Source organism: Plecotus auritus (assembly GCF_963455305.1).
Source record: "Plecotus auritus genome assembly, chromosome: 1".
Lineage (NCBI taxonomy): Eukaryota > Metazoa > Chordata > Mammalia > Chiroptera > Vespertilionidae > Plecotus > Plecotus auritus.
Window position 1 is genome coordinate 177,701,446 of NC_137770.1, and position 16,546 is coordinate 177,717,991.

At 37.3% G+C, this 16,546-nt stretch overlaps 1 protein-coding gene and 1 pseudogene across 2 annotated transcripts in view; one reads left to right on the forward strand and one right to left on the reverse strand.

Annotated features, from left to right (window-relative positions):
• Nucleotides 1-3,780: 3,780 nt before the first annotated feature.
• Nucleotides 3,781-16,546, reverse strand: part of LOC308245498 (uncharacterized protein C4orf17) — a gene marked incomplete at both ends in the record, with an annotated part of 43,708 nt that continues 30,942 nt past the window's right edge. Inside the window, 5 exons of the mRNA XM_080662849.1 lie at nucleotides 3,781-3,983; nucleotides 5,223-5,266; nucleotides 7,191-7,380; nucleotides 8,435-8,516; nucleotides 11,552-11,692. Of these exons, the coding sequence (XP_080518975.1) occupies nucleotides 3,781-3,983; nucleotides 5,223-5,266; nucleotides 7,191-7,380; nucleotides 8,435-8,516; nucleotides 11,552-11,692 (660 nt within the window). The remainder of the gene's footprint in view (nucleotides 3,984-5,222; nucleotides 5,267-7,190; nucleotides 7,381-8,434; nucleotides 8,517-11,551; nucleotides 11,693-16,546) is intronic.
• Nucleotides 13,440-15,378, forward strand: LOC308252919 (U4/U6 small nuclear ribonucleoprotein Prp3-like; annotated as a pseudogene). Its single transcript has one exon. The product of its transcript is annotated as a U4/U6 small nuclear ribonucleoprotein Prp3-like (transcript).

Genomic DNA, 16,546 nt, shown 5'->3' on the forward strand with positions numbered 1-16,546 from the left:
AGTACTAATATACCCAGAAGTGGGACTGCTGGATCATAAAGTAATTCTATTTTTAATTCTTTGTAGAACCTCTATACTGTTTTTCATAATGGCTGTGCCATTTTACATGCCTACAAACAATGCATGGGGTTTCAACTTCACATCCTTGCCAACAATTATTTTCTGTTCTTTTGATAGTGGCCATCCTAGTAGGTGTGAAATGATATATCATTGTGCATTTCCCTAATGACCAGTGATGCTGAGCATCTTTTCATGTGCTTCTTGGCTATTTGTATGTCTCCTTTGGAGAAATGTCTATTCAAATTGTTTTAAAGTAATTTAATTTAAAATTTTTTATTATTTTTGTTTGCCTCTTTTATTTTTTTATTGTTTTTTTTCTTGTTGTTTCAAGTTGTTTTTAAATTGGGTTTTTCTGTCATTGAGTTATGGAAATTCCTTATATATCCTACATATCACATATATGAGATGAAATTTTTTTCTCATTCCACAGGTTGCCTTTTTACTATGTTGTGTGTGTGTGTGTGTGTGTGTGTGTGTGTGTGTGTGTGTGTAAGAAGTTTTAAAGTTTTGCCCAGCTGGATGTGGCTCAGCGGTTGAGCATCGACTCAGGAACCAAGAGGTCACCAGTTTGAATCCCCGTCAGGGCACGTGCCTGGGTTGCAGGCTTGATCCCCAGTAGAGACTGTGCAGGAAGCAGCCCATTGATGATTCTCTCTCATCATTGATATTTCTAGCTCTCTCTCCCTCTTCCTTCTTCTCTGAAATCAATAAAAATATATTTTAAAATTTTCATGGAGTCCCATTTATCTTTTATTGTTGTTGTTGCCTGTCTTTTGGTGTTATAGCTAAGAAATCATTGCCCTAGCCAATGTTCTGAAGTTTTCCCCCTGTTTTCTTCTAGGAATTTAGTAGTTTTCAATCAAGTTTGAGTTAAATTTGTATATAGTGTAAGTTAATTTTATTCTTTTGCATATGGAATCCAGTTTTCCTAGCACTATTTGTTGAAAAAGAGTGGTCTTTCTCCATTGTGTAGCCTTGACATCCATGTTGAAAATCATTTGGCCATCTACACGACAGTTTATTTTTGGGCTCTATGTTCTGTTCCATTGATTTATAGGCTTATATGCCAACCACACTATATTACCTACGTTCGCTTTGTAGTATGTTTTGAAATCAGGGAGTATAAAGCTTCCAACTTTTTTTTTTTTTAATTCATTGTCCCTTGAGATTCCATATAAATTTTAGGGTGGCGTTTCTATTTCTGTAGGAAATGGCATTGGGATTTTGATAGGAACTGCATTTATTTTATAGATCTCTTTAGGTAGTATGGACACTAATTATTTTCTTCCTCTTCTTCATTTGTATGTTTGTTTTTTTCTTGTCTGGTTGCTCTGGATAGAACTTTTAGTACTTTGTTGAATATAAGTGGTGAGGGTGGACATCTTTGCCTTGTTCGTGAAGTTAAAGGACAAGCCTTCAGTCTTTCCTCATTGAATACAATATTAGCTGTGGTTTTTTCATGTAAGGCTTTTTTTGGTTAGGGTCATTTCCTTCTATTCCTGGTTTATTGAGTATTTTTATCATGAAAAGGTGTTGAATTTTGTCAAATTATTTTTCTGCATTGATTGAGATGATGGTGAGATTTTTGTTATTCATTTTGTTAATGTGGTATTACATTGATTGATTTTCATATATTGACCCATCATTGCATTCAGGTATTACTCCCATCTTAAAAACTTATGCTAATAAATTTTATGGGGTATGGTCTTAATACATATCAGTAGTGCCTGGTAATTAAGCACATAGATTCTAGCCACATTTTGAATCACTCACTAAACCTTTGTGTTAGAGAAAGTTAACTGTCCACCAAAATTCAATTTTCCTTTCCATAGACTATAGTGTAGTACTAGAATATGATTGCTACTTAAGAATTTTATCAGCCCCTTTCAGTTAGATTATTTCTTAATCATGGAATATAATTGGAATTGATGCTTGCTGTTTGAAAGCCAAGGCTTTCAGCAGATGTACTCTCATTGTGGAAAACAGAAGGACCCCCAAAGATTCTAATCCCTGTGATGTTATATAATAAGGGAGTATTAAGTTGCTAATTATCTGACCTTAAGATAAGATTATCTTGGATAACCTAGAAAACATCCAGGCCCAATGTAATCACAGGAAGAGGCGGGGCAGAAGAGTCAGTGTCAGAGTAATGTGTTCTTAGAAAGAATCCACCGGCCATTGTTGGCATTAAAGATAGAAGGGAGCCATGAGCCAAGGAGTGTGGGTAACCTCTAGAAGTTGGAAAAAGCAAAGAAAACGTATTTTCCCCTATGGCCTCCAGAAGGAATGTAGCCCTGCCAATCCTTTGACTTTAGCCCATTGAGACCCATTGCAAACCTCTGTCCCCAGAATTGTAAACTACATTTGTGTTTGTTTAAGCCACTGAGTTCGTGGTAATGTATTACAGCAGCTATAGGAAATTAATACTTTCTTCCACTCTCCTTTTCTTTTGCCAGCAGGATGCAGTTGGTGAAACCATAGGTGATGGTTGAGCCACAGATGGAAGGATCCCAGACCTCTGGATCACCAATAAAGCAGTCATCTGCTGACTTGAAACACACACTTTGAACTCTTAGGTGAGGTATAAATTTCTATTGTTTTTGAAAGATGACACTTGTTACCAATGTATATCCCATCCCAATGAGCAGAACTCTCTATTCCTCAATTTTCTTATTTTTTTAAAAGAGAGAATAACAATAGTAGCTACCTCAAATAGTTATTGTGACAATTAAAAGTTAATATATCTAGCCCAGCTGGCATGGTTCAGTGGTTGAACATCAACCTATGAACCAGGAGGTCTTGGTTCGATTCCCGGTCAGGGCATATGCCCGGGTTGTAGGCTCAATTTCCATTGTGGGGTGGGCAGGAGGCAACCGATCAGTGATTCTCTCTCATCATTGATGTTTCTATCTCTCCCTCTCCATTCTTCTCTGAAATTAATAAAACTATATATTTTAAAAGTTACTCTATTTAAAGTATTTGGATGATTCCTGACATACAGTAAGTGCAATATAAGTATTAAGATTACAAACACAAATGAACATATGTACAAACACACACAATTTATAGTATCTCTTTTAAATATCAAGCAAACATTCTAAATAATGAAGTGGCTAATTGTAGATATAATCCAGCAGTACACTGATAGAATAATAATCATGGCCCAAGAGTGATTTTATTTTAAGGAAAAATACAAATGTTCAATATTAAGAAATTTGTTAATATTCACAACTAGAAATGAGTGGGAACTAGTTTCTTTCTGGCTCATAAGTTGGGGATAATTTTTATAGCTTTTCCTTTTTGGAAGGAGGTAAGCATTTTTTTCATAATATCCCAACAACATTTTAACACAGTAGGTTGTGGAAATAAGCTCAGATGTTAAAATTCTGTTTGTCTCTGTCAGAGTTTTCAGCAGGTGTGGAATCATAACTACTTAAATTTCATTATGGCTGATGTTTCTAATATAAGGGCCAGATTGGAAATATAGTATATAAGTAAACATTTTTTTTACATATGGTGTTAAAATTAACTACAAATAGAAATATTGTCTCCAGTAGTATTTGTTTAGTAGCATTATATGCTGGTGTGAGAGATTTACATGTGCCACCAGTTTAGAGGAGCTATTGATTCCTTGATACCAAAATATTTAAAAAATAATAATTTTATGTTGTAACAAAGTGAAGCTCATGTGTATGAGAGAATTAGCCCAGTCTAGATTTTCTACCTTTGGTATGTTAAAGGAGAAAATGTTCTCTGGGGAGAGAGATTGTATTCTTGATGTATACTCCTTGCTGACATTGGTTTTGTTGATATTCTCTCCTGAGTTTTAGGCCTGGGAGGAGAGTTTGATTTGCTGAAGTATTCTGTAACTGGTATTGTCATCTTATTTCTTCTTATAAACATTGCAGGTTTGTGCTCAGCCTCTGAAATAGAAAAAATCAAAATAAGATAATTGAGACTTGGAACACAGCTTCTGCCATGTTTTAATAGCAAATAGCATACAAAAAAATCTATATGAAGTTTAGGTGAACCAAATACACCCCAAATTCATAAAATAATATATTCTCATCTTTCATATCATCTGCTCATCTTGAATGAGTTATAAGGTTTTGGGGAGATGCTAAATATCAATATTAGACACAAAGGTGTATGATTTTAGGGATTCTTATACAAAAGTTTTCCAAATATCTAGATAGGGTAAAATATATTTGGGACCAACAGGTAAAACATAACATTGAATAATAGAAACATCACTGTCAGGTTTTTGTAGTCCTGCGGTGAAGAGTTTTATAGAAGAAGACAAATACAATAGACAATCCTTGGAATGTCAGAATAAGGGGGTATTTTCTAATTTCTAAATTACATTTATTATTGCCTATTAGCAGATAGAGCCCCTTTTGGGTTGGTTAACTCCAACCGAACCTGCTAGAATCTAGAGTGACCTCCAGGAATTCTAATTAATTACCATGTCATTCTTGGTATAAGGGGAACTTGTAGAAACAATAAGGCAGACTTTTGTCTGAGTCTAGTAGACATAGTTTATGTCCATTGCTCTATAGTCATTGTTACTGTGCTTGTTTTAAGGCTGGGAGCTACCAATCCCACAGGGATATTTCAGTTGGGCTATTCTGGATCAATCTGGGTCTTTCCACAATTCTTGATTTTCCGTGGTCCAAATCATAGGCAGGGGCTGGGCTTCTGGTAAGGACATAAAACTGCTCCTCTCTTTCATATATCAGCTTTTTCCTGGGGCATCTGCTGGCTGATTGCCATTTTACTGTTTTCTCTGGTTGACTTCATGTCTAGTGAAAATCATTTGGCTCAATGACAGTTAAGCTGCGAAGAACCAAAACTCTGAGATCATTGTCTTTTTGTTAAGTCAATCCAGGGTTCCTCCTGTCACCCTGAGTTCCCTGTGTCCTTCTGTCTTGCTTCTCAAAGAGTGTCTATCCCTGAGGCACTTAACCTTTCAATACAAATTTGTCAAATGTTATCTCTATGAGAAATTCAGCTGATGCTGCCCCTGAGAGTAGCTGGAAGTCACGATTGTAATTTACTGCATTTAAAACCATAGATCCTTAATATCTGTTTCCCTAACTAGCTAGATACTTACTGGTCTCCTTATAACAATTCAGTAATTATCACAAACTATAGTACTTAACCTTTTGGTACCACCTTATTTTCTTCAGATCCTTGACTTGACACTCTAAATCAATTGGAGAAAAAGAAAATGAAATTCACAGATACAAATAGGTATTTTCTATAGGCTGCATTATCATCATATAAACTAAGTAATGTTGTCTTAAATAGCCTATTCCAATTCTTTGTGTTTCAAAGTAGATAGCAGTAAATGTATTTTCCAATGAAAAATTCTTCTGATTTTAAGTAAATATCTAAACTAGTACATCATACTAAGGTAGAGAGAGTGATCCTGACAACCTCCCAGTTTCTAATTTTTTTCTTTTAGTCCTCACCTGAGGATATTTTTTTGTTGTTGTTGATGAGAGAGAGAGAGAGAGAAGAGAGAGAGAGAGAGAGAGAGAGAGAGAGAGAGAGAGAGAGAGAGAGATCTCTTAATCAGTTGCCTCCCATATGTGATTGAACACTCAACCTGGTACATACGCTGACGGGAGTTGAACCCACCAGCCTTCAGTGTCCGGGACAATGCTCTAACTATTTAGCAAAACCAGTCAGGGCATGCCAATTTCTAATTTTATGGAAACTTTAAGGTGGAGACAAATTGCAATGCTATAGAATTCTCCTCTGTCTTAATGCTTTTTAAAATGATCTGTTATGTGTTTTGAATATTTACTGTTTCTGAATTTAAGTTTTACTCAACTTTTAATTTTAAAGCAATAAGATTTTCTCTCCCAGCTTAAATAACATCTTACCAGTCTTTCATCATGATGTTATACACAAATATGCACTTTCTTTTGTCATTGAAATTATAAGATTTAGTAAGAATTTCAATTGAAATATTTCCCAATCCCCTTAATAGTTATTTTTTTCCCTCTGACAACCCCCAGGAGTATGTCCAAGATAATCAAGTGAAGCAATGTACTTTAACCTTGCATTGTTTATACAAAAAAGTGATACCTCTATGATACACATTTAACAAGATATACAATAACAATACAATTTAGATTTTCTTTATAGCTTTTATTTTTAAGTAAACTAAAAACCAAACAAACTATTATTTTCTTAGGTTTCTGGGTGGCTACTCTTGCCCTTAGAGCAAGTATGTCAAACTCACAGCCTGTGGGCCACATGCCTATTTTATTTGGCCCATCTTAGCCTTTGAGTGTGACATACTTGCCTTAGAGCAATGGTTCTCAACCTTTCTAATGCCACGACCCTTTAATACAATTCCTCATGTTTTGGTGACCCCCAACCATAAAATTATTTTCGTTGCTACTTCATAACTGTAATTTTGCTACTGTTATGAATCAGAATGTAAATATCTGTGTTTTCCGATGGTCTTAGGCTCTACAGCAGCAGTTCTCAACCTGTGGGTCATGACAGGTTGATTCATAACAGTAGCAAAATTACAGTTATGAAGTAGCAACAAAAATAATTTTATGGTTGGGGGTCACCAAAACATGAGGAATTGTATTAAAGGGTTGTGGCATTAGAAAGGTTGAGAACCACTGCCTTAGAGGAAAGAAAAGTTTACTCAAAAAGAAAGATTATTGGGTAAGGAAAACCTAGCCTCTGCAAAAATGCTCTGAAAAACAGTATTTAGCCCTAGCTGGTTTGGCTCAATGGATAGAGCGTCGGCCCGCAGACTGAAGGGTCCCAGGTTTGATCAGGGCACATGCCTGGGTTGCAAGCTCGATCCCCAGTAGGGGATGTGCAGGAGGCAGCCGATCAATGATTCTCTCTCATCATTGATGTTTCTATCTCTCTCTCCCTCTCCCTTCCTCTCTAAAATCAATTATATATATCGTATTTAGAGTGGTTTTCATTACACTTATGAAAATGAAAATACCCTACAAAACTAAACACACATTATTGTCATTTACTGAATAAAGAGGAGTCTTAAAAACGCAGCATGTTTCTAAATATAATGAAAAGAGAATTCAAAGTCTTTATGTACATATGCCCTCTACGTGGCCAGGGTGTCTAATTACCTGGTTAGCTGAGGTCCTTCTCTAGGTCTGGTCAGCACTTTTGATTTCACAGGTGAATTTGAAGATTTAACTTTGGTTGGCTTCCCAGTCACTGCTGCTGGTTCTGCGGAGACGCTTCTTCTCAGAGGGTGAGCCAACAAGTTTATCTCAGACAGCTCAGCATGAATCAAAGCTGAGACCCACTCTTTCTCTGATTTAACAAAAGGGGTGAGAGGGGCATGAAGGTTGTAATGATCACTGTCTGGAAACACTGAACTACTTTTCTTATCCAGCATGCCAGTGTTAAAGGCTGCTAATCTGTTTTCTGGGTAGGCACCGACTAGTATGTGTGAATCAACGTTTCTGCAGAAAAGTTGGTTTACAACAACCTAGTTTCTGATGACCTGTGGTACTGTAGTGCCCAAAGTGGTTAACTCACTGAGGGATTTTCCATGAATGGCAGTGGGGCGGTTTTCAAATAATGAGTACAAAACTCAGCCTTACAGGCCACTGCCACATGAAAAAAGAAAAGGAAAAAAAGTATACCTCTAAAAATAATAAGTACTATGATCTTACAGATGGATAGTTAAATCATAGTTACATGCATATCTAGAAAGAAATACACTATTCACTGAAATGATGTCTGTGATAGTTTTATTTATTATTATTGGTTTTCTTTTATTTTTTCTGGTTCCTCCCTGATCCCTAACAATAAGCACTTATTTCTTGTGTAATTTTTTTGTTACTTTCTTAACAAGGAAATATAATAGAGAATAACTAAAGACTTCTTACCCCAAAATACTTCTCAATTGCCCTCCAAGTAGTCTTGAATTCCTGAGGTAAGGAACTATTTCCAAAATGCTCCCACTTAAAATAAGACTTTGTTCTTGGCACATTGGTATTTCTGAACTTTGATTAGTGCAATGGTTCTCAAATAGTTGTCCCAGACCAGCATTATTGACATCATCTGGGGGTACTTGTTAGAAATGCAAATTTTCAGGTTTCACCGACCTCAGATGTTTGGCCTCCATCAGTCTGATGACCAGCTAAGTGTGAGGATAGCTGCTCTATGCTATTTATGGTTATCCCATTAAGACTGGCATGTGTTTTCATGGAATAGGCCAAGAAGGGCCCAAAGGAGGCTAGGAGATGACTGAGTTGATGGTTTGGGTGGAAATTGGCAGAGCTGTTAGAATCTGGAACTTGGAAGGCTATGCTACTGCCATCCATACCAAAGGAAGAAACAGGCTCTGTGTTAATCTCACCTTTTGGACTTGCGTGAAGCAGCCACTGTAGAACTTCGGCCAGAGAATCAGTATGTAAAATGTTACAGAGCTTTGCCAGAATCTGATACAGAATATTAGAATTACATTGTGAGCAAATAAATGGTACAAGGCTTATAAAGTTCCCTTTACTTTTTTCACAGTCTCATCTTCCCAGATGTCACTATGTACACAGTGTTCAATTAAATCAATTGGGATTTTAGCTTGGGAGCCAGCAGAATCTTTAAAGAAACACCTCCAATATCAGTAGTAATAGTCTAGGTTACTGGATGTGGTTTCCCTTGTTTTGTCTGTTCATTACAACCATTATCTGGAGGAGACATTTTTCTTCTTTTGGGGAATTGATCCTTTCCCTTTGCATAATAGGATTCTACTGGGGACCTTCCAGCCACAGCACTGTCTCCTCTGTACTGCTTGCTCATCTCTACAGGGGTGAATCTAGCTGGATTCATCATTGTTCTTCAGTTCCCTAAACATAGTGATTGGCCCAATGGGATAGGAATCTAATTCCTGTTTGTAAATCAGAATCCTTCTTTGACAGTTTTTATCAGGAGCTAAGGGCTGAAGTGTGTATGATAGAGGAGATTAATATATGAAATAATGAATTCTAATAAAATGGACTACAATAAGTATTAAAGTGCAAAGTATTAAGCTCATGATATTTCCAGTTTGACCCTAAACTCCATCTGCTGTTAGAATTTAGACATATCTGAAATTCATGCCTCTCTCCTTAACTTCAGTCCTATATAACCATCAGTCTACTAGTTGTATCCATTTAGCTGTACTGTAGTTACTTTGCACAAAATATCTAAAACTAAATCTCCATCTTTCTCTTCCTAAAACCTGCACTGGACTCGCTATTCCTCCTGGTTCCCCTATCTCAGTGCACAGCGCCAGCATATATGAATGTATGTCCAAGCCACAGCCTGGGATTCATCCTGAACAATGCCAAACAAGTTCAGTAAATTCTTCCTTCTAAATACTTCTCAAGTATCTCCATTTCTCTCTATCGGCACAGCCTTGACTCAGTCTAAACCATCATCAATTCTTCCTGGAGCTACTGCAGCATCTTTTTTCCTAGTCTCTCTGCCTGAAATATTTTCTTAAAATGCTATTAATTCAACAAATATTAGTGTCTGTCATTGATCTAGATACTGGAGATATGGAGTTGAAATTAAAGGACAGAAAAAACCATTGCCTTATATTGAGCTTTGTTATATTATTAAGATTCTTGTCCTCAGTAATGTCACATCCTGAAGACAGCAAATTAAATTTGCTCCTAATTTTACAATAAATCAATAGCTATGGCAAAAAATAGGAAGAAGAACCCTTTGTACACTCTGGGCCACTCTGCCTCTAAAGGTATTTTCATCAATATGGTGATTGTGTATTACTCCCAGCTTCTTTAACTCCTAGATTACTCATTGATCAACTTTGAGAGAATATAAGCATCCTTTTAATGAGAGGAAGTAGAATATGCCTTCCCTTCTTTTCATTCAATTTTGTTCCGGAAGGTAGTAAATATATTGGCAGGTGAGTTTCATCTGTTGAAATTTGATTTTAGGATTTAGAGTATAGGTCCATAGTAGCCCCTGCTGTGGGCCTAGAATACCCTATTGGTTTTTATGATGTTTGACCTTTCTGAGGTCTCAACTGAATTCCTGGTGTGTTCAACAAGGTCTCTTCAATCTGGCAGGTCAGAAGTCCAGCTTCTCTAAGCAACGTGCTGCCTCCCATCAGCCTCCTTCCGCCAGGTCTCAGAATCTCCTCCTCTGCAGGCGCAGCTTATACTAGACTAAAGACTCGTGCAACCCTGGGCAGATTTTTGGAGCTCATTCTCTCCACAGACCCCTTTTCTTCAGAATCTTAATTTCCAGCTACTTCAGCATCCCCCAAACCTGACATCATTATCCTTTACTGTTAACATAGGTCCTTATCAGGATTATTCAATAATAACCCTTACAACAAGCATGTCAAACTCGCAGCCCAGCGGATGCAGCCCACAATGAATATTTTTGCAGCACAGCCAATATAATGGTGTGAGCAGTTATTTACAATTATGAAAGGAAATAAGTCTCCTATCAGATCCAGAATTACTGACATTCACCTTGGGTCAGTTTTGAAAGTAATCACTGCCAATAAGATTTCCCCCAAAGTAGAGAAGAGATGCCAAGTGTCAGAAAGAAAACACTAATTTTATCATGGCTCTTGTTCTTTTTCTCTATACTATACTTTTAGAAATAAACCTGTGTTTCTATGAAAATTGAAGCTTTTGCTTTGTTCTTGTTTTTTGCAGCCCACATAAACTTAAACCTTGTTTATTTAGCCCGAGTTAGCCTTTGAGTTTGACATGCTTGCCTTACAACATGCCCTGTTAATTTGCAATTGCTACTACTGATACTATTTTAAAATTCTGTCAGAGTTATCATTACAATATTTTGACCTTTAATTCATTATAGTGAGTCTTACAGTGAGGTAAGGTGGAAGTTACCAAAAGATCTAAAGAAGGCAAACATGGGAAACATAGGACCAAGCTTCTTTGGCAAATGCCAGAGCTTTTCATTATGTCTAAACCAAATGCTGTGGGGGTTTTTTGTTTGTTTGTTTGTTTTGTTTTTAATTTTTATTGGATTTATTGGAGTGCCATTCGTTAATAAAATTATATAGGTTTCAGGTGTAAAATTCTATAATACATCATTGTATATTGTATTGTGTGTTCACCCCCCAAGGTCAAGTCTCCTCTCGTCACCAATTATCGCTCCTTTACCCTCTTCTAACCCTTTTCCTCTGGTAATATCCATACTGTTGTCCGTGTCTATGAGGTTTTTAAAATCCCTTCACCTTAAACAAACAAAATAGGAACAGACTCATAGATACAGAAAACAAACTCACATCTGTCAAACACTATTTTCTTAAGAATGATAGGATTCCAAGGAGATTATAAGATAGCATTAGGTCTTGGATTTCAGGCTTAGTTGTTTTAAATCAATTCAGTTGTCAAGGGGGAACCCAAGAGTTTTAAAGATGCTAAATGATGTGAATTATTTTTGTTTGCTCATGCTGTACCCAAGTAAGAGATTAAATAAACTTGCCCCTTACTTTGATTTCCTGGTCCAGATAGTTTGGTATGCATATGGTACTCTCCTTGGCGTTCGTCTTGGTACTCATCACCTCTGAAGAACAAGAGCCCGTAGTAGAGCATGCCTTTGGAGGTGAGGGTGGGTTTTTTACCTTACTTTCCTAAATCAAAGATATAATATAATAAATATGCATTTTCATCCACTTATATTTTGTTTAAAGATTAAATGTAAAATGAATCAGAAATATTGTAGCTAAATGAGAAACATACATAAAAGCAAAAGGGGGTTAGTTTTAACCTTCCCTTAAATATCTAATTTTCAAATATTTGTATTTGGAGACAGAGCAAATAGTAATACATTATTTACTTTTTGTGAAAGCATTTAAAACCCTTGATTGAACATCAACATAGTAATTTTTAAACGTTTAATGTGTAAATTTTATTTATATTGCTGTTTCAGATAAGAACAAACTCATGACACATAGTAAGATTTTCTGTTGAGTTGGGAGTATTTCTCTTTTATGATCGGAAAAGATATTCAAGAGGTTTTGTGGTGTGTCTGTGAAGGGACTAGATAGCGTGAACTGCTGCCTCCTTATTCCGCTAAATGTCAGCTAAAAGCTGGAGGATTAGAGAAGAAAACTTAATTGTTTCCCTTAATTAGCTGTAAAAGGAAATAGAAAGTCTATTTTCTTGACTTGGGAGGTAAAATATTCTGTTTGCCAATAATAAAAAAAAAAAAAAAGGTTGTAAGAGCATGAAGTCCAAGCAGGTATAGATAGGTGTGCGTATTCCAATAAAGGCTTTTTAACCTTCAGAAGCAAGTGATATACAAAGACACACAGAAACTAGTGGCTGAATGTGTCAACAACTGGGGACTATGATGACTGGGCTTGATTGAACAATGTTTAACTGTTGATGTTTAGTGAAAATAAAGCTGTATTGTTTTTAGATGCATTCTTTTGTTTAAGTTTATTATGTAGACTTCTAGTTATGGGGAATAGTAACCCTCCCACTAAGTATACTAAAGGCAGACTAAAATAAAACAACAACAACAACAACAATAAAAACAATGTCAAGGAGTGAATTAAATAGAGACTAATAGGTCAAAAGTGAAAGGGAAGTGAGAAACTTGAAGCTAACCAGTGCAGTAGCCATTTTGGCCCTTAAATCATTGATTTTGGAGAATGAGAACTTTCCTTTTGATCTAAAGGTCCTGAAAAATAGGACTTAAAGTTCAGGACCCAGACAAGAGCCAACCAAGGGCTATCCTCTTAAGGTGAAGGTGACCTATAAATATAACAGTACTTGAAGAAATATAGCCTGAGATCAAGGTTTAAACTTGGTTTAAATTGATTTAGGCTTATAGGGTCTTGGGGTTCCTATAGAAGAAAGCACAAATTCTCTCCCAAAGGAAATTCATTTACCATGGGCTTCAGATTCCTACACATAATTTTTCATACATGATATCCAGCAATTGAGCTGTGACTCAAGAAGAAATATAATGCAAATTAGAAAAAAATTTAACTTAACTACTGAAAATGTTACATAGCAAAAATTATGAAAACAGCTAAAGCAATCCTCAGAGGGAAATTTATAGCTTTAAAATATATACATTAGAAAGATAAAAGAAGCTAGACAAAGAACAATAAAATAAGTATGTGAATGGAAAGAAGAAAAAATGTAATAGTAATCAACAAAATAGAGCCCAGCCCTCCCCCGACACGTGTTGGAGGACCGCGAGGTGGAGGCCCCTGTGGCCTTAGCGATGGCAGAATGTCGGGCAGTCAGAGGGTTTCCGGTTCCGGTGTAACATTTGGGCTCCGTCTCAGGGGCTGAAGTTTGTAAGGTGCAGTATAGAACTCCATTTGAGCTAAACTCCTTTTCCTGAAGAATAGCACTAAGAGGGAGCTGGATGAGCAAAAACCATGGATAGAGAAGACAGTGAAGAGGGTACTGGGTTTCTCAGAGCCCACAGTGGTCACAGCAGCACTGAACTGTGTGGGGAAGGGCATGGACAAGAAGAAGGCAGCTGACCATCTGAAACCTTTTCTTGATGATTCTGCTCTCCGATTTGTGGACAAACTGAGGCTGTAGAGGAAGGCTGAAGCTCTAGACATTCCAGGTCTAGTAGTGACAGCAGCAGAAAATGAGAGCTAAAGGAAGTGTTTGGTGATGACTCAGATCTCCAAGGAATCATCAGGCATAAAGAAGTGACGGATACCCCGTTTTGAGGAGGTAGAAGAGAAGCCAGAAGTGATCCCTGGGCCTCCTTCAGAGTTCCCTCGCATGCTGACTAAGCTCCAGATCAAACAGATGATGGAGGCAGCAACATGACAAATCAAGGAGAGGAAAAAACAACTGAGTTTCATCAGCCCCCCTACACCTCAGCCAAACACTCCTTCTTCCTCCCAACCAGAGTGACTTCCAATTGGCAACACTATTCAGCTCTCCCAGGCCGCCACTTTCATGAACGATGCCATTGAGAAGGCAAGGAAAGCAGCTAAACTACAAGCCCGCATCCAAGCCCAGCTGGCACTGAAGCCAGGGCTCATTGGCAATGCCAATATGGTGGGCCTGGCCAATCTTCATGCCATGGGCAGTGCTCCCCCAAAGGTTGAATTAAAAGATCAAACTAAATCTACACCACTGATTCTCAATGAGCAAGGTCGCACTGTAGATGCAACAGGCAAGGAGATTGAGCTGACACACCGAATGCCTACTCTGAAGGCCAATATTCGTGTGGTGAAGAAGGAACAATTCAAGCAACAGCTTAAAGAAAAGCCATCAGAAGACATGGAATCCAATACCCTTTTTGACCCCCGAGTTTCAATTGCTGCTTCCCAGCAGCAAAGACGCACTTTTAAATTCCATGACAAGGGCAAATTTGAGAAGATTGCCCAACGATTACGGACAAAGGCTTAACTGGAAAAGCTGCAGGCAGAGATGATCTCACAAGCAGCTCAAAAAACAGGCATCCATACTTCAACTAGGCTGGCTCTCATTGCTCCTAAGAAGGAGTTAGAGGAAGGAGATATTCCTGAAATTGAGTGGTGGGATTCTTATATCATCCCCAATGGCTTTGAACTTACAGAGCAAAATCCCAAGAGAGAAGATTATTTTGGAATCACAAATCTTGTTGAACATCCAGCCCAGCGCAACCCTCCAGTTGCCAATGACACACCAGTTACTCCTCCAGATGCCTCGTCCAGAACCCAAAGTGAGAATTTCTAATTTGATGCGAGCATTAGGAACAGAAGCTGTTCAAGACCCCATGAATGTAGAAGCCCATGTCAGAGCTCAGATGGCAAAAAGACAGAAAGTGCATGAAGAGGCCAACGCTGCCCGAAAACTTACAGCAGAACAGAGAAAGGTTAAGAAAATTAAAAAGCTTAAAGAAGACATTTCACAGGGGGTACACATAGCTGTATATAGAGTTAGAAATTTGAGCAAACCAGCCAAGAAGTTCAAGATTGAGGCCAATGCTGGGCAACTGTACTTGACAGGGGTGGTGGTACTGCACAAGGATGTTAACGTGGTAGTAGTGGAATGGGGCCCCAAGTCCCAGAAGAAATTTAAGCATCATATGCTGCATCGGATAAAATAGGATGAACAGACATCTAACACAAAGGGAGATGATGAGGAGGAATCCGATGAGGAAGCTGTGAAGAAAACCAACAAATGTGTACTAGTCTGGGAGGGTACAGCCAAAGACCAGAGCTTTGGGGATATGAAGTTCAAACAGTGCCCTAAAGAGAATATGGCTTGGGAGCATTTCAAAAAGCATGGGGCTAAACACTACTGGGACCTTGCGCTAAGTGAATCTGTGTTGGAGTCTACTGACTGAGACTACTGCAAGCCCTTGCCTCCACCCTCTTGCCTATCTCTCTTCAGTCCTCTCCCTTATTCTACTTCCCAACCCAGCCCACTTATGTGTGTGATCTCAGAACTGTGCCAAGCTGACATTGGGACAAAGGGAGAACACACTGCTCTCTTCCCCTGCAAGCCTGGTGCTGCCCTTTACTCCCCTTATGTATATATGATTAAAGAGTTATTTTAAAAAAATAGAAAAGAAATATATAATACAGAGGATAAAAAACACAAACATTTATTCTCTGATATAGTAATAAAATTGATAAACTGTTGAAAGTGATCAAGAAAAAGATACAAATTAACAAAACTGATATGTAAAAGAGTACATATAACAGATCCTGCAGATATTTTAAAAATGATATGAGGATATTATGTATAAAATTATTGATAAATTTGAACATTTATGTGAAATTAATAATTTTTAGAAAAAGAATATGTTACCAAAATCAATTCAAGAAGAAATAGAAAACCTGAGCAATTCTATAACAAAATAAATTTCAAATCAAATAATGTTATCAGGGTTGAAGACAGTAATTTTATAATGATTAAAGGTTTATTTCATCAAGAGGACATAACAAATCTAAATAGTTATACTCCTAATAAAAAAGGTTAATATGACATGTTTAAAAAATGATAGAAGTGAAAAAAAAAGAAATCCACAATTATAGTCAGATATTTTAACACCTCTCTCAATAATTAATAGAAAAAGTAGACAGCAAATCAATAAAGCCAGTGAAGACTTGAATTTGACTTAATTGATATTTATGTTACATTCTACCCAACAACAGCAGAAGAGTGAACATTCCTTTTCATGGACACCTGGAACATTTATCAAGGTCAACCATATTCTGGGCCATATAACAAATCTCAATTAATTTCAAAACTTTCAAAGTATTCTGGGCAAAGAGCAATTAGCTGGTATAGACATTCATGTCCCTGTAAAGGGTGTTGGTCACATTGCCTATATTTATGCAATCTGCCAGTTCTTCTCTAAAGTCCAGTGGCCTATTGCCAGAAATATGTGAATGAGGCTTACAAAAAGGAGATCAAAGATGTCCTAACACAATATGACTAGATCCTGCTGTTAGCTGATACCCATCACTGTGAATTTGAAAAGCTCGGGAGCCCTGGTGCTCACTGCC